Source organism: Macaca fascicularis, chromosome X (assembly GCF_037993035.2).
Source record: "Macaca fascicularis isolate 582-1 chromosome X, T2T-MFA8v1.1".
NCBI classification, from domain to species: Eukaryota; Metazoa; Chordata; class Mammalia; order Primates; family Cercopithecidae; genus Macaca; species Macaca fascicularis.
This window is the reverse complement of record NC_088395.1, coordinates 30,560,072-30,580,571: the sequence shown is the minus strand read 5'-3', so window position 1 is coordinate 30,580,571 and position 20,500 is coordinate 30,560,072. Positions and strand designations below refer to the sequence as shown.

Genomic DNA, 20,500 nt, shown 5'->3' with positions numbered 1-20,500 from the left:
GCACATAGCCTACATAGGATTTTAAGTATGCATACATTCTCATTTATTTGGCCAATATCTTATTTATGGATATAATTTTTTCTAGTCATGTATTTTCTCAAGCAATGCCGCAACAAATATCTTTTCACATAAGTCTTTGTGTACAAGTGCAAATATATAGCTTGGATAAATTTATAAAAATACAATTGTTGGGTCAAAGGGTATGAATATTTGCATTTGAGAGATACTGGGAAATTGCCATCTAAGTATGTTTACAATCTCATCAGCAGTGTTTGAGAGTGCTTATTTCTTCACAACTTTGCCCACACTGTGTATTATTGTTTTGACCTTTGGTATTTGGAGAGAGAAAACTTTTTTCATTTACGTTTTAAAAAATTATAAGTACCATTGAGAAATAATACTTCTTAAAAATTATAGATGAGTAATGAAACAGATTTCTCTAAAGTCATATCTGACTTTGGCTCTCTTTTGGGCGAAGGATCCCAGATAGCGTACTGTTCTAGAAAGAAACTTTAATTCTGTTGCTAGGGTTCTTACAAAATGTGTAACCATAAACTATTTTAATAAGAGACAGTTTCGTAGATAGGTTTCATTTTTCGAAAAAGGGGAAGAAACACCATTCTGTGGCTTGATGTGGCTTTGTCAGTTACTGCCTCCCCACCTCCCGGGACTTCCCACTGCCTCTTTAGCACAAATCAGACTTAAGCAAAAACAACTCTTTTTCCATGGGATCAGTTATAAAAAGAATGGCTTTGCAGTGAGCAGTTCAGTCTACTGGTCTCGTCAGTGAAAGGCTTGTGAAAATTTCTGGAAAGAGCACTGGCCGGCTTGTTCATCTCTCTGTTTGGTCAATTGCTGTGTTTCTGCTGGATCAGATGAGCAGATTGGTTAGTGAAGGTAAGAAAAAGAAAGCAAAGGACCCTAGAACTCTGCTATTATTTTTTGTCATCTGTCTTCTCACGCTTTCTTAACCCTTTATCACCAGAGCACAGATCCATTCTTATGACATCTAAAATGCTTTTCTAGCTTACCGTATCAGAGGCAAGTGGGAGTTTAAACAAGCATTCAGTGGAGTTGAAAAATAAAGAGAAATTAAGCCCAATACTTCCTTTTCTTACCTCCTCGTGTCCACATTCTAAGCATTTCTAAAATACATATATTTTTGCCTACAATTTTTGACTGATCTGATCAAATATTTATTGTATCATTTTTGCAGTCCTCTTTCACTAATTGCTACACTGGTTTAGCGTCTGCATTTTTAAAAGAAGGCCTAAAAACCTAAGCAAGGTTTTGCAGGGACAACACAGCTCTTGAATTCAGTTATGGTGATGAGTTTTAGAGACGAACACAATCATAATCCTTTCCAGTTGGATTTGACTCTCAATTATTCAGTTCAGCAAGCTTGTGATAGTGTTTTTCCATGTGGCAGGATGTATTCAAAATGAATGTGATCTATAGTGAGGATGCTTTTCAACTTTCATCTGGGTGATTTGGGGAAAGCTTCCCTCTTGGTATTAAAGATAGCGCATGTACGAGTGGATTTTTGTTTGAATTATCTTTAGACTCGCTTGAACATTCTTTGTCTTGTGCATATGAATCTGTGCTTAAATATAGACCTGGTTTGGACAGAATATTTATACTGATATTTTTATAACATTTCTTGCGTAGGTCAGTGTGAGATGATTGTTTCTGAGCTTGAGAAGCTTCTGGAGGATTGAAGAGTATTTGAAGTCTGTGTCAAACATCCACATCATAAGTGGAATTTTGGAGATATTCAAAGGTAGTACACTAATTCTATTATCTCAGAGCAAAGTGATGTTTGGAGTATTTATATCAAGTCACTGAGACATTTCCCATCACATATGTAATGATTATTTTAGATACATAAGATATTGTCCCTCTAGGCTCTTAATAAACATTATACAATGTAAATATGCCTTCATTAACTAAATATGGTTATTTCCCCTCCCAATTTTTGTTTAAAAACGTTTCAAATCTATATAAAAATTGAAAGAATAGTACAACGAACACCCATATTTTCATCATGTATATTAATCAGTGGTATCCTTTTGCCACATTTACTTTCTCTCTTGCTTTGTCTTTCTGTCTCTGCTTGTCCTTTTATATATATGTATAAATGTAAATAAATATAAATATAAATACACACACACACACACACACACAGTTTTTTCCCTGAATGGTTTGAAAGTATGTTGCTGACTTTAGGACACATGTCACCCCTAAATTCTTGAGCATGTATCTCCTAAAAATAAGAGCAGTCTTCCATAACACTGTTACAACACCACGGAAACATAACATCGACACAATACTGTTATCTAAGATGTGCTACACATTCAAATTTTCCCAATTATCCACATGTCCTTTAGAACCTTTTTATTTTTTAAATCCAGGATCCAATCAAGAATCTTGCATTGCATTTGTAGTTGACATGCCTACAGTTAAGTAAATGTTAATGATAATTGGCATAATTAACATGATTAACAATGATTAACAATTATAACACCAAGGAAATTTATATCAATACAATACTATTATGATAGGTTTTCTTATTTTTGTAGTCCTCTCATTTTGCATCAAAATACGTTGAAAGTGATTCAAGAAAACGATCCATAAGGTTTAATTTTTCAATTTATGGTATATCAAGAAGGAGTATAAAGAAAAATCCAAACTATGATAAAAATATATTTACTAATATTTCTTCACCAAAGTTTACATCTTCTGAACTAAGAAAATTCACACATCAGATCGTCCTTGGAAGTAGCCATTAACTTTGGTCATAAGAATCTAAGCAGAACCAAACACAAAATTATTTATTTACTTGGTCATATTAATATGAAGAACAGAGGGCTTTTGATTTATGATTGTACTATCTTAGCCATCAAGTTATACTTTCAGAAATTAATTTGTTAAGTAAGAATTGCTTCATATTTGATAGAAGAATAGATAATCCCAAATTATATGATTTGTAACAGAAATTGAAATATTAATGAGCAATATTTTAGAGCATTCATCAGTAAATTCAGTACAAGTTGAAATAATAGGGATATAATCTAAGGTATGTGATGAAGTGATTATTTCCAGGTCTAAGGAACAGGTATTTTTAAAGATAAGAGTAAGGAAACTGCAGATGCTATTTTATACAGGGAGGTCCTTCCTAAAGAAGCTTTTTGTTTTAGATAAAGGTCTTGCACCATTCACTGAAAAAAAAAATTGGAACATGTAATACAGATTTGGTTACATTATCATAATTAAATCATGAACAAAACAATATTCAAGTTTTTCAGTGATCACTTTTCAGCAATTTACCTGCAAGTCCCCCACATCAAGAAAGTCTTAAAAAGTTTACATTGGAATTATGGGATTTAGAATTTATATTATAGGATAATATAATATAGAGGTAAAGAGATGAAATACGGGATTTTGAGTTTTGCGGGTATTAAAAAATAACACATGACCTACATACAATCTTAACAAGACAGTTCACTCTCTAATTTGAGACAAACATAAATTAGCTCATTTGATTGGAAAATTAAAAAAAAATAATGTGCTAAGGAATGTCAATGAAAACAATCTCAAACATTGCTGGTGAGAGAATACATTGATCCAAGCTACTTGAAAGGAAATTTGGCAATAGCTTTGATCCGGTAATTCTGCTGCTCTAAGTCTGGCCTGTGGAAATACTCACGGAGGCATATGCAATAATTATACATAGAGGAAAAGCAAGACTAACCTCAGTGTCCCTCAAGAGAAATGATTTACTAAAATAAGATGTGTCTTTAGATGTACTATTTCAAAAACTCTTTTTTTTTTTTTTTTTTTTTTTGAGACGGAGTCTCGCTCTGTCGCCCAGGCTGGAGTGCAGTGGCCGGTTCTCAGCTCACTGCAAGCTCCGCCTCCCGGGTTCACGCCATTCTCCTGCCTCAGCCTCCCGAGTAGCTGGGACTACAGGCGCCCGCCACCTCGCCCGGCTAGTTTTTTGTATTTTTTAGTAGAGACGGGGTTTCACCGTGTTAACCAGGATGGTCTCGATCTCCCGACCTCGTGATCCGCCCGTCTCGGCCTCCCAAAGTGCTGGGATTACAGGCTCGAGCCACCGCGCCCGGCCTTCAAAAACTCTTAAAAGTTATATCTCTGTAAGCAGACATGTTGACAGGTAGAAGCCAAACTGCACCCCTGCTAGCTAGGCTCAAGATCTATGAAACAGCAGATAACAAATGTTTTCCTGTCTATAATTGCAAGATGTTATAGCCCATGATGGTGGAAGGCAGTCCCATCCCATTGCCTCCATTTGTGTGTGGCCGGTAGAAGTTTTTGCGTCCATCTCAATCCAGCCTCTTCGGGTGTCTTAGTTCACACACCTCCACAATGTTCTTCAAGAGGCAGGATCTGTTTTGCCTCATCATCCAAAATTTCCACACTCCCTACCAATCCTCAATCTTGTTTTCCTTTTGCTCGTGTCAATTTTTCCTTCTTTCCAAAGACTATTCCAGTGATTTATCTTTTCTGTTTTATTAAAGTTTCATGAAATCCTGATGAACACCTTGGGGTAGGGGAGAGAAGAGCCTAGAATCATTTTTCTAATTCAGATGCAAGGATTCTGAGTAGATGGCCAAGGGTTCTGAAATGTTAACATATGAGGTGAGACTTGAAGGTTATGGGTGGCGGACCAGAGGATGGGTAGGGAACCAGAACTCTCAGGACAGAAGACAAAAAATGCACAAATCCCTGGGATAGGCATGGGGCTCAGGTGAACTGGGAAGGGATCAGCATGGCTGGGGTCCTGGGTCCTGTGGGAAACAGGCAGAGATGAGATTAGGAAGACAGATAGGGAGCACACATCACAGGCTTACCCTGTATGAACTTAATCCCTGAGGTGATGGGAAGTGGTTTGTATTTAAACAGAGAATCTGTATTATTTATTTATTTATTTATTTATTTATTTATTTATTTATTATTTTTGAGATGGAGTCTCGCTCTGTTGCCCAGGCTGGAGTGCAGTGGTGTGATCATGACTCACTGAAACCTCCACCTCCTGGGTTCAAGCAATTCTCCTGCCTCAGCCTCCTGAGTAGCTGGGACTACAGGCACTCACCACCACACCAGGCTAATTTTTGTATTTTTAGTAGAGACAGGGTTTCACCATATTTGTCAGGCTGCTCTCGAACTTCTAACCTCAGGTGATCCACCCACCTCAGCCTCCTGAAGGGCTGGGATTATAGGCATGAGCCACCGCACCCAGCCTGTAATATTAAATTACCCTGTGAAAGATGGTTGTAAAATTAAAGATGAGGCAATGCCAGGCTATAGCAGTGTCATGGTTTAGGAAAATGTTCATATGGTTAGATTAAAAAACAGAGGATAAATTAATTGTATTCCTGAAAGACATATGAGCATTGATACACAATTGGGACATACGTGTAGTCATCTGGGCCACCCCTCTGGGGTGAGTGCTGGCTTTCCCCTGGAGCCTTCCTTTTTGCACTTCACTGCACCTTCCTTCTTTTATTTGGCAAGTGCTGTTGTTACTACATGGAATCAGGGCTGATGCCCTTTTCCTGGAAGGACTAATTGCTTGCTATTATGATTGCGTGATATTAACTGCTCTTAGCTGTACAATAGTGTGATATGTTCTAAGAACAGAACACACACTTTGGAGTTTGTAAACTTGGGCTTGAATCTTGCCTGTAGTACTTAGTCATTGTGTGACCTTGGAAGGGGTATTTATCATATCTGAAACTCAGTTTTCTCATTTAGAAAATCTAGATAATGATAAAGAGAAAAAAATTAAAAGATTTTTAAAGAGATATGTCCGCATCTAGATTATGATCATGTCTAATCTGCAGTGTTGTTGGAAGGTTAGGGGCTATGCCTGGAAAGCACTTGGCATACAGCTGTCATTATGATGCCTATCCCATTTATTGCATCTGCTTTTTGACTTAGGTCAAGGGTAGGCAAGCCACAGCCCAGGACCAAATTGGCCCCCTGCTTGTTTTTGTAAACTTTAGTAGGAGCACAGACACAGTCATTTGTTTACATATTGTCTATGATTTCTTTCTTGCTATGCCAGCAGGGCTGCAACAGAGTTTGTATGATTTGCAAAGCCTAAAATCTTAACTCTCTGGCCCCGTATAAAAAAAGTTTACTGATCCCTAACTTAGGTTTTTTTAAACGTTCCCCCTTATAAAGTTCTTCTCTCATTAAGTTTTCTCTTTGACTCCACGCTTGTGTCGTTTAGATGTAAATTAAAAGTGTGTCCTTTGATCAGCATGCTCAAAGGATACAAAATTACAGTTATATAGAAGAAATAAGTTCAAAAGATCTCTTGTACAGCATGGTGACTATAGTTGATGATCTATCATATTCTTGAGAAATGATAAGAAACTGAATATAAGTATTCTCACCACAAAAATAATAACTGTGAGGTAATATATATGTTAATTAGATAGATTTTGCCATTTCACAATATATACACTTCAAAATACCATATTATACATGAGAAATTCATACAATTTTATCTGTCGATTTTTAAAAAAATCAATAAAAAAATGTGTCTATGTGAAGAAGTGATAACAACAGCTTTTGGAAAAACTAAATGCTAGTCTAGAAAGAAGAACCTATGTTGCAGTTTCTTCTGAAAAGCAAGTAAATGATTTAACAAGGCACTGCACTTTAGCACATATTTCTAAGTTGTGAATTTGCACATAAGGTTAATTTTGGCATTCCCCTATCTGTTAATGATTAATGTGGGCTAAATTTGCCTAGAACATCCCCTCTGCAAATGTTCTCAGGTGTCTCTTCCTTCACACCTAACCAATCTGGGAGAATTTTATACATTTTATATATGTATATTTTATATGGAATATATATAGCTTTACATATATATAGCTTTATATATATATAGCTTCTCTAAGATGAGAAACAAGAATTCAAGTGACAAAATATCATTGAACAACTGAAGTAACCCATTGGGTTAAATTTTGGTGTCTCCGATGAAATCGATTCTAACAAATATGTTAACATTTGTTTGAAGTGTACCTTTTATATACCTTTGAAGAGATCCAGTGACATCTTACTAGAATTTCAAAAATACTGGAAAATTATTAAGAAAAATGCCAAAAATCAGTCAAAATAAACTCAATTAACTTTTCTTGATGTCTCTAAAATTTTAGGATATTGTGATGTGCAATGCTGTCTTTATTCTAGTGGTGCATTAAAGGGTGCAGTAATGGGCCTTTTTTTTTTTTTTTTTTTTTTTGAAATGGAGTCTCGTTCTGTCACCCCGGCTGAAAGGCAGTGGCCCAATCTCAGCTCACTGCAAACTCTGCCCACCACCCCACCCCCATTCAAGCGATTCTCCTGCCTCAGCCTCCCGAGTAGCTGGGATTACACACATGCAGCACCATGCCCTGCTAATTTTTTGTATTTTTAGTAAAGACAGGGTTTCATCATGTTGGCCAGGCTGGTCTTGACCTCCTGACCTCATGTAATCCACCTGCCTCAGCCTCCCAAAGTGCTGGGATTACAGGTGTGAGCCACTGCGCCCGGCCTTGAATGGGCCCTTTTAAGTGCATTGAAGTGGAAGATGAATTGAAGCAAAGGGCCTAAACTAGGAAATTAATTATGAAGATTAAATGTGTTAGTATCTGTACTTTAATTTATGTTTTATTACTCTGCATAGCTTTAGAAAGATCTTTTAAAAGCTTCCTTAGTGTGCTCTCTGCTGCCCTCTGCTGCTAATTTTCAGAAATTAATTTTGATTCTGATTAATGCTCACTTTACTCTTCATAATCTCATTCAAAATTAAAGCTTGATGGTACTCAAGACAGAATTTAATCCCACACTCTCAATTTACAGATGATAAGTTGAGTGTCTGAGAGGTTAATAACATGAACTTGGGCTCCGTTTCCTGACTGCTGGTGATTTGGGGCACATTACTCAATTTTGTCATCTGTAAAACGAGCATAATAATAGTACCTAAATATTAGAGTTTTTTTGTGATGATCAATTAATTTAGTACACAAAAAGCATGCAGAATATTTTCTGGGTTGTAGCTAGTAGTATGTTAGCTATTTTATAGATTTGGCAACAACTAAACTAAAACCACTGCCAATGACAAGATCAGAGCTAGAACTCTGGTCTCTTAATACTAGTACGTGCTCTCTCTCTCTCTTCATATATATATTTATGTGTGTGTGTGCATTTATGTACACACACATATATATTTTATAAAATACATACAATTCTCCATGATTTGTTAAGTGTGAAGGAAAAGACACCAGAAGACATTTGCAGATGAGATGCTCTAGGTAACATACATATATTTATATATATACACCACATATGTATATTGCCTGAGTGAGTATGAAATTAAATTTTGCCTTCAAATATAGGGTTTTATTTTTTGATGGAGTCTTGCTGTGTCGCCAGGCTGAAGTGCAGTGGCTCAGTCTCGGCTCACTGCAATCTCCACCTCCCGGGTTCAAGCGATTCTCCTGCCTCAGCCTCCCGAGCAGCTGGGATTACAGGTGCACGCCACCACATCCAACTAATTTTTGTATTTTTACTAGAGATGGGGTTTCACCATGTTGGCCAGGATGGTCTCGAACTCCTGACCTCGTGATCCATCCACCTCGGCCTCCCAAAGTGCTGGGATTACGGGCGTGAGCCACCGCACCTGGCCTGAATATAGATATTTAAAATGTGACTTGTTCACTGCATCCAAAGCTCTTGTAGTCTTTACAAAGCCCTTGCTGCTGCTCCTTCCTCCTTGTACTGTTCCAGGTGGGCTCCCCACAGAAGAAGCTACAAACCTAGAAAGCTCCTCAAGCCCCCAGTATAAATTCCTACTGCCTGCAATTGGAAGGTGACTTCACTGTGGACTTTAAGTAGCTTCTCTAATGAGCCGCCTACCTGAATCTCCAATGGACAATGACACACTTGCACCCAGATAGTCTATCTCTTGTCAGGCTCAAGAAGAGCTAAGCTAAACCCATTGCTTCCTTCGCAGCTCCTCCTGATCTTCCCATTTTGGTCAATGATGGTGCCATTTTCCCTACATACCCACACTCAGAGTTACTTTTGGCTCCTCTCTCTCCTTCACTTCCATGTCTGGGGGTCTTGGTCTCTCAAATGCGTTCCTTCTCTTTCTTTTCTCCTACCTCCCTCTTGGTTCCTGTCCCAGTCATCTCAGGCTGGGATGAATCCAGCAGCCTCCTAACTTGGGTCCTTAACACCAATCTCACTCTGCTGAAATTAATTTTGCACTTTATTGCTATATTATATCATGTGGTGAATCAGCTTCCTTACTTGCCAGAACATTGTATCGCCTACAGGATGAATCAAATGTACTCAGTCTTGCATGTCCCAACTTACCTCCCTGACCTGACCTTATCTCCCACTCCTCCCTCCCAGGAATCTTTTTTTCTTTCTTTCTTTTATTACAATTTTTTTTTGGCTGGGGACACGTCTATCCCTAGAGACTAGGATGCACTTTCTGCTTTTCCGGCATCGGACCCACCACTTTACTGGTCTGTCTTGGGTCCTGCACATCAGAATGATAGAGTTCTTATTCTGCTGGAATTAAGATACCAGCAAATTTCTCAGTTGATAACAAATAGGAAAAGGGGCCCATCACTGTACTCAAAATTCTAGGCCCTTTTCCTTCATTGCTATGAAGGACTGTGGAGATTATCTGGAGTACTTATAAACCTCATCCGCATACAATGAAAGAAGACTCCGTTAGGGCTGATTGTTTAATATGAAGAGAAATAAGATAAATAGTGGGAGACTTGGGGTATGTCTGAATGGGGGTCCTAAAGGGGGGATTCGGCAAACTGGGACATTTCAAGAAATGGCTTTCTGGGCCTTCAAGAAAGGCTCTTAGGTGAGCATGACACTGACAAACAACGCTTGCACCCACCTATATTGGTGTCTGTTACTGACCCACGTGAAATTGACAACAGAAACCTCTTCATTTTTATTGCCCTTCTCTCCTCTGTCTGCAATGTTTTCCCTCTTCTCACTGCCCTTATGAATCCTTTCTGTCTGTAGGGCCAAATAAAGGTTAACCTATCACGCAGTCATCTCTCTCTTCTTCACCCTTAGAATGTGCATCATCTTTAACCACAAACAGCTGTACAGGAAATGCCATCTGCTTCTCCCCCCACCCCCTTAGTTACTATTTATTTATTTATTTATTTATTTATTTATTTATTTATTTATGAATGACAGAGCAAGGCTCTGTCATCCAGGCTGGAGTGCAGTGGTGCAATCTTGACTCACTGCAACCTCTGCCTCCCCAGTTCAAGTAATTCTCCTGCCTCAGCCTCCTGAGTGGCTGGGATTACAGGCGTCTGCCACCACGCCCGGCTAATTTTTGTATTTTTTAGTAGAGATGGGGTTTCATCATGTTGGCCAGGCTGGTCTCGAACTCTTGACCTCAGGTGATCCGCCCTCGGCCTCCCAAAGTGCTGGGATTACAGGCATGAGCCACCGTACCTGGCCCTTGGTTACTTTAAAATATTTATCTTTAGTTTTTATTTTAATTAAAAATTTAATCACAGTTATACTTGCACATAAATTGGGTCAAATAATTCTGAGAAGTTTGTTATGAAAAACTGCTGTCCTTGCCTCCTTTTCCAGAAGCAACTACTTTTATCTCCCTTAACTAATTACTTGATATTTACCATCATTTCTTTAAATGGCATGCTTGTGCTGCAACTTTTGGATTGGGGGCATTATTTCTTGACTTGTCATCATGAAGAGGAGGATTTAGTTCTCATTCCTCTCCTGGCCTCACCAAGGATATACAACTTTGTCCCCTTCCTCTCACTATACGGAGTGGCCACCTAGTCTGGACTCACAGGCCAATGCCTAGGATGATTTTTATTGGTATCATTGTACTATATATATATTAAAATAGTATTTTATACATACATGATATTCTGCTATATATGATAAAAATATTTTATCTTTGTTTACTGACTTTATGGTCACCTTGTGGTTATATTTTAAATTGAGTTAGATCCATTTTCAGTGCTTTATATTATTATGTGCTGTATTATCATGACTCTATAAAAGCTATTTATAGCTCAGCCATGTAGTAGATCATGGGTTGTTTTTGTTTTGCTTTGTTTTTTGCAACACAACTTTCTTTCCTTTTTTTTTTTTTTCTTGAGACACGGTCTTGCTCTGTTGCCCAGCCTGGTGTACAGTGGCACAATCACAGCTCACTGCTGCCTCGAACTCCTGGGCTCAAGCGATCCTCCCACCTCAGCCTCCCAAGTACTGGGACCACCACACCTGGCTAAGTTTTGAATTTCTTGTAGAGATATGATCTCCCTATATTGCCCAGACTGGTCTCAAACTTCTGGGTTCAAGCGATCCTCCCGCCTCAGCCTCCCAAAGTGCTAGGATCACAGGCATGAGCCACGGTGCCTGGCTTTACTGCTACACAACTTTCTTAAAATTATGAATTGGAGATTATAATTGTCTGGATCTGTCTATATGGCAGCTACTAGCCAAATGTGGCTATTTAAATTAAATTAGATTAAATCAAATTAAAATGTCAGTCACAGTAGCCACATTTTAAGTGGCTATTGGCTATCATATTGGAAAGCACAGATATTTGACATTTTCATCACTTCAAGACGTTCTATTGGATAGCACTTTTGTTGCCTCGGAGTGACCTAAAAGAATGCACAATTAAAATGAAAATATCTTTACAATTTTTCTTTGAACAATTCACACAGGCATTCTAGACTTCTCCAAATGGAAGCATTTAAAAAACTTTAAAATAAATTCTGTATCTTCCTTGTTTCAAAATAGTGAAACAAACAAACAAAAAGCCTCAAATAAGTGTTCTAGTCCCATTTCATTACCAAACATCTAATAGTTTATGCTCTGGCTTTGCCATCTCTTTTTTTTTTTATTTGTTTTTGAGACAGAGTCTCACTCTGCCACCCAGGCTGGAGTGCAGTGGCTCAATCTCGGCTCACTGCAACCTCCACCTCCTGGGTTCAAGCGATTCTTCTGCCTCATCCTCCTGAGTAGCTGCGATTACAGGCATGCACCACCACGCCTGGCTTATTTTTGTATTTTTATCAAAGATGGGGTTTCACCATGTTGGCCAGGCTGGTCTCAAACTTCTGACCTCATGTGATCCACCTGCCTCGGCTTCCCAAAGTGCTCGGGTTACAGGCATGAGCCACTGTGCCTGGCCTGGCTTTACTATCTTTTGTTAGCTCCTTTCTGACATCCCTTGAAAGGAATACAGAAACAAATTAATTACTCAGATGTTACTTTAGTATGCTAAAAATAACTGTCATAGTATGCTGTGATGGCGATCCACCAATGAACTTTAAATTGCAATTATTGGCCAGGCGCAGTGGCTCATGCCTGTAATCCCAGCACTTTGGGAGTCCAAGGTAGGCAGATCGCTTCAGGTCAGGAGTTCAAGACCAGTCTGGCCAACATGGTGAAACCTCATCTCTACTAAGAATACAAAAATTAGCTGGGAGTGGTGATGTGCACCTGTGATCCCAGCTACTCGGGAGGCTAAGGCACAAGACTCACTTGAACCCGGGAGGTGGAGGTTAGAGTGAGCCGAGATCACACCACTGTATTTCAGCCTACACGAAAGAGCGAGAATGTCTCAAAAACAAAACAAAACAAAAAAACCAAAAAACTGCAATTATAATTAGCAGTCTTCAGTATTTAAAAATTTTATGTTATCACCTTCACTATTTTCTAAGTCTTTGCTGTTCCATAGAGTAGTCATGTGACAATTAAAATCAAATTAAATTAAATTAAAAATTGAGTTGCCTTAGCCATATTACAAGTGCCCAATAACTACATGTGGCTATTGGCTGCCATTTTGGACAACACAGATATTGATTATTCCATCATCCCAGGAAGCTCTGTTGGACAGTGCTGGTCTAGATTTTTCATTTGCTTAGCTTTTTCTAATTTATCCTCAAAGTTTGTGGTCAATTATATAAATTGTATTTCATGATGGTCAGACCTTTTCAGTTGTCTTTAATTTTATCTTTAGCTTCAGAAGCCTTCTGATCTGTTCTAATCACCTGGTTGCCTTTTTTTTTTTTTTTTTTGAGACGGAGTCTCATTCTGTCGCCCAGGCTGGAGTGCAGTGGTGCGATTTCGGCTCACTGCAAGCTCCGCCGCCTCCCGGGTTCACGCCATTCTCCTGCCTCAGCCTCCCGAGAAGCTGGGACTACAGGCGCCCGCCACTACGCCCGGCTAATTTTTTTGTATTTTTAGTAGAAACGGGGTTTCACCGTGTTCGCCAGGATAGTCTCGATCTCCTGACCTTGTGATCCGCCTGCTCAGCCTCCCTAGAGTGCTGGGATTACAGGCGTGAGCCACCGTGCCCGGCCCCTGGTTGCCTTTTAAGCCTGTTACATACGCAGCTTTCATCCTGGAATGTCTTTTCACTGTCATCATGGGTAGGTCTCCTCTTCACAACTCCTGGGCCTAGGACGAAAAAGGGGAGCCTCAGTCTTCAGCCCTTCCACCTTCTTTGCCCAGTCCTGGCTATCCTTGACATTCGGCCCATATACCTAAGCTCTGTCTACAGCCCTCGTTAAAAACCACCTCTTCATCATCTTTTGGGCCTAGGGGTGTGTGCACATTCAGTTTCCCCAAGTCTGTCCTAATCGTGATGGATTTGGGGCAGAGCCTGTACAGACTCTGTAGCTGGGTCTGCCATCTGAGCAGGGAATTCCGAGGTCCTGAATACCAGAAGTGTGAGCTAGAAGGCAGCAGTATAGAGGCTGGGTGGCCTCCCATCATGTTGGACTCTAGAACTCCTTACCCTGTTGGGAGAGGTGCAACTTAAGGAGGGCCAGAATGAGGCCCTTTACATTACTGGGTTCAGAACAAGGGCTCAGGCTATCCTGGTTTAAGGGCTGTTTGTTTCTCTCCTGTGCTGTATTTCCTGTTTCCGGTATCCTTTGTCTCCATTTTATTGTTTTACTTACTCCTTTCAGTGGAGCACATATTCTATTGACTTTCTGAGAAAGGTGCTTGGAAAATCAGCTATTTGAGACTTGTAACCTAGAAATATCTTTATTCTATCATCACACTTAATTGATAACTTGGTCTTGGTTGAAAATAACTAGTTGAATGAAAATTCAGAATTTGTAGACATTTTTTCATTGTCTTATTGTTTCTTATGTTACTGTTAAAAAGTCTGAAGATTCTGATTCTTGGTCTTTTTTTGTGACTCTTTTTTCATTCTAGAAGCTTATAGGATATTCTCTTTGTCCCAGGTGTTCTATCATTTCACATTCATGAGAGGAGGTATAAATCTATTTTCACTCACTATTTTGATAACTTATGTCCTTCCATTCTGGGAAATATTCTTAAATTGTGTCTTTGAATTTCTCCCCTATTTTCTCTGGTCTTTCTGAACCTCCTATTATTCAGATAATAGATCTCCTGGACTGGTCCTCTCTAATTTTATTTTCCATCTTGTAATTTTGTTCTCCTTTCAAAATAATAATTTGCCTCAACTTTACCTTTCAGTCCTTCCATTGAGGTTTAAAATTCTCATTTTTAATTTCTAACAGCTTTGGAATTCTTCTTTTTTATAGCATCCTATTTGTAATTCATGATTATATTATACCTTAACTCTTTAAGAATATTGATGGTAGAATCTGCCACCTCCTTCACCCCGCCCTAACTTTGTTACCTCCAAATGACTATTTTGGTCTTTCTCATAGCAGACCTTTCCTCAGATGTTTCAGAATTCTACTCATATTTAAGGATAAAGATCCAAAAAGCTGAATAGGCTCTATTAATTGTGGACTTAAATAAAGAATGATCTGGTTGCCTGTTGAGTTGGGGAACCTCTGATGTCAATTGCTCTTCTCAGACAAGTCAGATTCCCCAAGACATTCTTCCCAATATCCTGCTTAGAAGGTGGATACTCCTCTTGTTATCATTCTTTGAGCTGAGTAAGGGGAGAGAGGTCATGGATCTCAGCAAAAATATGCATATGTTTATTTAATTGATCTATTAGCAATTCAATAATTTTACCCTCAATTGGTATTCCCTACTCCAGAGACCCTCTGTTTCACTCTTTAGAGACTACATTTGAAGTTTTTCTTTGGGGTTCAGGATAGGGAGTGTCACCTGGCTGCATGGCCAGGTGTGAAAGATGATCTGGGTTTCTCACTGCTTTTTAAATAGACTTTCAATATTTCTTACCTTAGATATATCCCCTTTACTCTCACTCCAGAAAGGTATGTGATACCACCAATTCCTCAACACTGAGGGCAATTTAAGTCAGATTGGCTCTTCGCTTTTCCCATGTATATTAGTCTGTTCTCATGCTGCTTTAAAGAACTGCCTGAGACTGGGTAATTTATAAAGGAAAGAAGTTTAATTGACTCAGTTCTGCAGGGCTGGGGAGCCTCAGGAAACACAATCATGCTGGTAGGCACCTCTTCACAGGGTGGCAGGAGAGAGAATGAGTGCCCAGAGAAGGGGAAAGCCCCTTATAAAACCATCGGCTCTCATGAGAACTAACTCACTATCACGAGAACAGGATGGGGGAAACCACCTCCATGATTGAATGATCTCCACCTGGTCCCTCCCACAACACATGGGGATTATGGGAACTACAATTCAAGATGAGACTTGGGTGGTGACACAGCAAACCATATCCCCATGGCTCTTGTAAGATTCAGTGTTCTTAGGTCTCCTGTCATTAATCCTCAATCTCCTGCTTCCCAGCTTCTAAAATGTTATTGTACTGGTCTCTTCTCCTGTTTTTTCGTGTGTGTGTGTGTGTGTATTTGTGTGTGTATTTGTGTGTGTGTGTGTGTGTGTATTATACCTTGTTAAAAACCATTTATTGTTGTTTTAGTGAAGTTTGGAAAGGAAGAAAAAATACATGCATGTGCCTATTCTGCTGTCTTTCCTAGGGATCCTTGCTTTCTTCAACCTCAGTTGAATATCTTTTTTGAGCTCACGTTCTCCAGAGTGGTGGGAAAGTACTCACTGTCAATCAGGATTTCCTCAGTCACTTCAGGGCTCCCTCCTCCTTGGATGTGTGTCTAAGTTTTAGATTGTTTATATAAAACCATAGGGTCAGCTGAGGATGGGAGTGGGTGGGAGATATCTTTGGTTGTCATCATGTAGCTGTACTGGTATCCATGGAAACTTATCATTCATCTGGTCCCTGGTTTGTAGTCTATGGAGATCATGTCTGCAATCTTTCCATCCCAACTGTAGGTCTTCTCCAGGGTTTCAGGTTCTCAGCAGCATGCTCGTGTGTGAGCAGACTTGATGAGGCAGCCTCATGCTGGCCTGCCCAGGTGATGCATGTGGCTGTCTCTCCTTCTGCTCCTGCAACATGCTGGTCATGAGATAATTTTGCAAACTTTTCTACTCTTGGCTCCCAAATCTCTCTGGAGACATACTTTTTCCCTCTATGGGGGACTCAGTCTACTTAAGTTTATTATTACTGCATAAATATTATGCCTTAAGTCCTTCATGGTTCTGGATTCTGAGGTGTAGAAGCTCAGGTTATGGTTTCTCAAAAGTCATTTCTCCCAAACGATTATTTCTGCCAGGAGTTTCTAAAGCCCATTTAGATACTCAAAAGTCAACAGATCGTTTTTGCTCTGATTTTCCACAATGATATTCTGAGGACTTGAAGGTGGAACGCCCTAGCTATAGCCTGGGTGGGGGTAGGGTGTTGAGGGCCAGGAAGTAACTGCATCCCCATTAGTTCTTTATGATAAACTCTTTCCCTGTTTCTTATCTTTCCATGTAGGTAAGATTGGCCTTTTCACCTGGATATTAGGTTTGAGGGCAGAACTTCATATAGATTTTTAAGGAAAGGGCAACTTTTGTTTTTATCCCTATAAGTGTGTTCAGCCTACAGTAATTACTTCATGGATTTGTTGAAGACCTTTAACTTAGTATCTTCATGGCACATAACTGTGCCCAGAATATAGTAAACATTAAAAAAATTGAGATTTGCTAAATAAACCAGGAATAGTTCCAAAAAGAGAAAAAAAATTTTACAATCTGACCCTTCTACAATTTTTAAAAAAGGGAAACATTTTATTTACCTGGGAAACAATAATTACATGAATGTAAAAGAGATGTTAACAATTTTTAAAAGGACCTTTATGTATGGTTTAAAAAAAATCCTCCTTTTCTTATTTGACGTTTCAAGTTCAGGCTCAAGTTGACAGGTCTGTTTCAGAAGCCCAGCTCTCAAGGCCCAAGAGGACCAGTTTTCCTCGCTGTTGCCTCTTGCCCCAGTGCCAGGAATGCCAGTGTGTTCTGTTTTTAGAAAATGCAGCTGCTGGTTTCTAGCCTGTTCTAGCCACTCCAGACCAGTGACAATTGCTGGGGGTGGGGAGGGGAGGCAGATGTAGGGAAAGCCCGTGGTCAGGAAAGCTCCTTGGTAACTAGGAGGTAAACATCAGTTAGATACAGAGACATTTTCAGGATATATTCTGAGAACTGGGAGAGACAGAGAAAGAAATTTATTCTGGGATACAAAGACAGGGTAGACTTTGTGGTACTTCATGATGTATTGAGCACGAATTAATTTCATACCATGTCATTGTTGAAAATTCTGTAACTCAAATTAACAAATACCTTTTGAGTCTCTGTAGAAATGCAAATAACTGTGCTAGCTCCCAGGGATCCAATACAAAGTTAAGTAAGACACAGCACTTGTTTTCAGTAGAATTTGCCGCAAATTTTCTCATTGTTTGCTCATAACCCACTAGCCATGTTTCCAATCTGCAACTTCTAGGTCACTGTTCATTTCCTATGGGGCAGAATGTAAATGCTTTTGCCTGACTGCCAAGGCTCTTCACGATCCAATTTCAGCTTATTTTCCCAATTCCTAATGCTTGTGCTCAGCTTCTTTGTATGTGGTGGGTAGGTCATGCTGCCATATTCTCTTATAACCCTGTTCCTATGGCTGGAACTCCTAATTACTCTTCAGCATTCAGCTGAAATGTCACCTTCCCTATGAGACATCCTGTGACTTCTCCCCTTTGCCCCAGGCTAAGTTGGGGACCCCCACCCCCTGTAGTTCCTTTGTACCTATCACTATTATAATCCTCAGTGATATAATATTGGAATTGTTTATATCTAGTTAATTTTTTCCTATAGTGGGAAACTTTCTGAAGGATGGAATTGTATGTTTTTCATTTTTATATCATTAGCACATGCCATAGTCCTGGTACAAAGTAGGCACAGACTTAGTAAGAGCTTGGTGAATGTATAAAGTGAATTTATTCATTGTCCTTATTTTTGATATATCAAGTGCCAACTTCTAAAATTTCAGTATTCTTTTTCCCCATTCTTACTCATCGATTCTCTTTCCAGAATGCTGTCAGAAGGGTATCTCAGTGGACTTGAGTACTGGAATGACATCCACTGGAGTTGTGCCTCTTATAATGAGCAGGTGGCTGGGGAAAAGGAAGAGGAGACAAATTCTGTTGCTACTCTTTCCTATTCCTCTGTGGATGAAACACAAGTCAGAAGTCTCTACGTGAGCTGCAAATCATCTGGCAAGTTTCTCTCTTCAGTGCATTCAAGAGAGAGCCAACATAGCAGAAGTCAGAGAGTCACAGTGCTGCAGACAAACCCCAATCCTGTGTTTGAAAGCCCAAACTTGGCTGCAGTTGAAATATGTAGAGATGCCAGCAGAGAGACCTACTTGGTTCCATCTTCTTGCAAAAGTATTTGCAAGAATTATAATGACTTACATATTGCAGGGGGCCAGGTGATGGCCATTAATTCAGTGACAACGGATTTTCCCTCTGAGAGCAGTTTTGAATATGGCCCTTTGCTGAAGTCATCTGAGATTCCTTTACCCATGGAGGATTCCATTTCTACTCAGCCCAGTGACTTTCCTCAAATACCTATCCAGCGGTACTCATCCTATTGGAGAATAACAAGCATCAAAGAGAAAAGCAGCTTGCAAATGCAGAATCCTATTTCTAATGCAGTGCTGAATGAGTACCTGGAGCAGAAGCTTGTGGAGTTATATAAACAGTACATTATGGACACCGTGTTTCATGACAGTTCTCCTACTCAGATTCTGGCATCTGAACTCATCATGACAAGTGTAGACCAAATCAGTCTTCAAGTGTCTAGAGAGAAGAACCTGGAGACCTCAAAAGCCAGGGATATAGTCTTTAGCCGCCTATTGCAATTGATGTCAACTGAAATTACTGAAATTAGCACTCCTAGTCTCCATATTTCTCAGTATAGCAATGCAAATCCATAGAGAGAATGCTTCCATTACTGTCTCTCATTTACTTAAGCATGAAGCAACACTTTATCCATTTATTCTGAGAATGTGCAGGAGGGAGTGGTGAAGGGGAATTAAGGGCTAGAGAAGTAAAGGTCAGTTGGAAGTCATGTGTGAATCATGGGGAAATCTCATAATATTACACTTGATGAAGGAATATGGTAAGAAGAGCCATAAGGAATGATTTCAAAGAGAGGTGTGTACAGCAAGGAAGCAAAAATAAAAATGATCAAAAAAAGAAAAGGTTAATTCATTTAAAGAAACATAGGAATTAAAAAAGAAGACAGCAAATTAGATGAAACAAAAAGGCCAAAAGGTAGCTGGGCGCGGTGGCTCAAGCCTGTAATCCCAGCATTTGGGAGGCTGATGTGGGTGGATTACCTGACGTCAGGAGTTCGAGACCAGCCTGGTCAACATGGTGAAACCCCATCTCTACTAAAAATACAAAAAATTAGCCGGGCGTGGTGGTGGGTGCCTGTAATCCCAGCTACTTGGGAAGCTGAGGCAGGAGAATCGCTTGAATCCGAGAGGCGGAGGTTGCAGTGAGTCGAGGTCGTGCCATTGCACTCCAGCCTGGGCAACAAGAGTGAGACCCCGTCTCAAAAAAAAAAAAAAATAAAAATAAAAAGCCAAAAGGTTTCAGGGTAAAGAGTTAAGAAAAGAGTTAAGAATGTATTTGTTACCCAAATAAATTCCTCCAACTTGTTTATTTTTGAAGGAAATGAACTGTAGAAACCTGCTATATTTGGGTGGAAAGATAGGGTCAAACAGTTTTCAAAATATGTTTCTCTCCCATTTGTCTATTCTGTATCAGATCATTTAAAGGTTTATTCTTTGTAAATATTAAAACTGTAACAAATTATAATTGTGTTTTTATTTTTGAATGGTTTCTTAGTTACAGACACAGTCACAGAACAGCCACTCAAATCTCCTACATCTATTTCCTGGTAGAAATGAAGTTGTCTAAATGAAAAACACCACATAGCACTAAATTTAGTGTTATTTTGCTGTGTATGATTTTCTTGGTACTAAGCTTCAAAAGAAATTATGAGTCCGGGCTCAGTGGCTCATGCCTGTAACGCCAGCACTTTGGGAGGCCGAGGCAGATGGATCACCTGAGGTCAGGAGTTCAAGACCAACCTGGCCAACGTGGTGAAACCCTGTCTC

The 20,500-nt window shown here is 39.5% G+C and overlaps 1 protein-coding gene across 1 annotated transcript; it reads left to right on the top strand.

Moving 5' to 3' along the window:
- Window positions 1-768: 768 nt before the first annotated feature.
- Window positions 769-19,968, top strand: TASL (TLR adaptor interacting with endolysosomal SLC15A4). Its single transcript, XM_005593229.4, has 3 exons — window positions 769-897; window positions 1,669-1,780; window positions 18,403-19,968. Exon 3 carries the CDS (start codon window positions 18,404-18,406, stop codon window positions 19,307-19,309), a length of 906 nt encoding a protein of 301 aa, XP_005593286.3. The 5' UTR covers window positions 769-897; window positions 1,669-1,780; window position 18,403; the 3' UTR covers window positions 19,310-19,968.
- The last annotated feature ends 532 nt before the right edge of the window (window positions 19,969-20,500 follow it).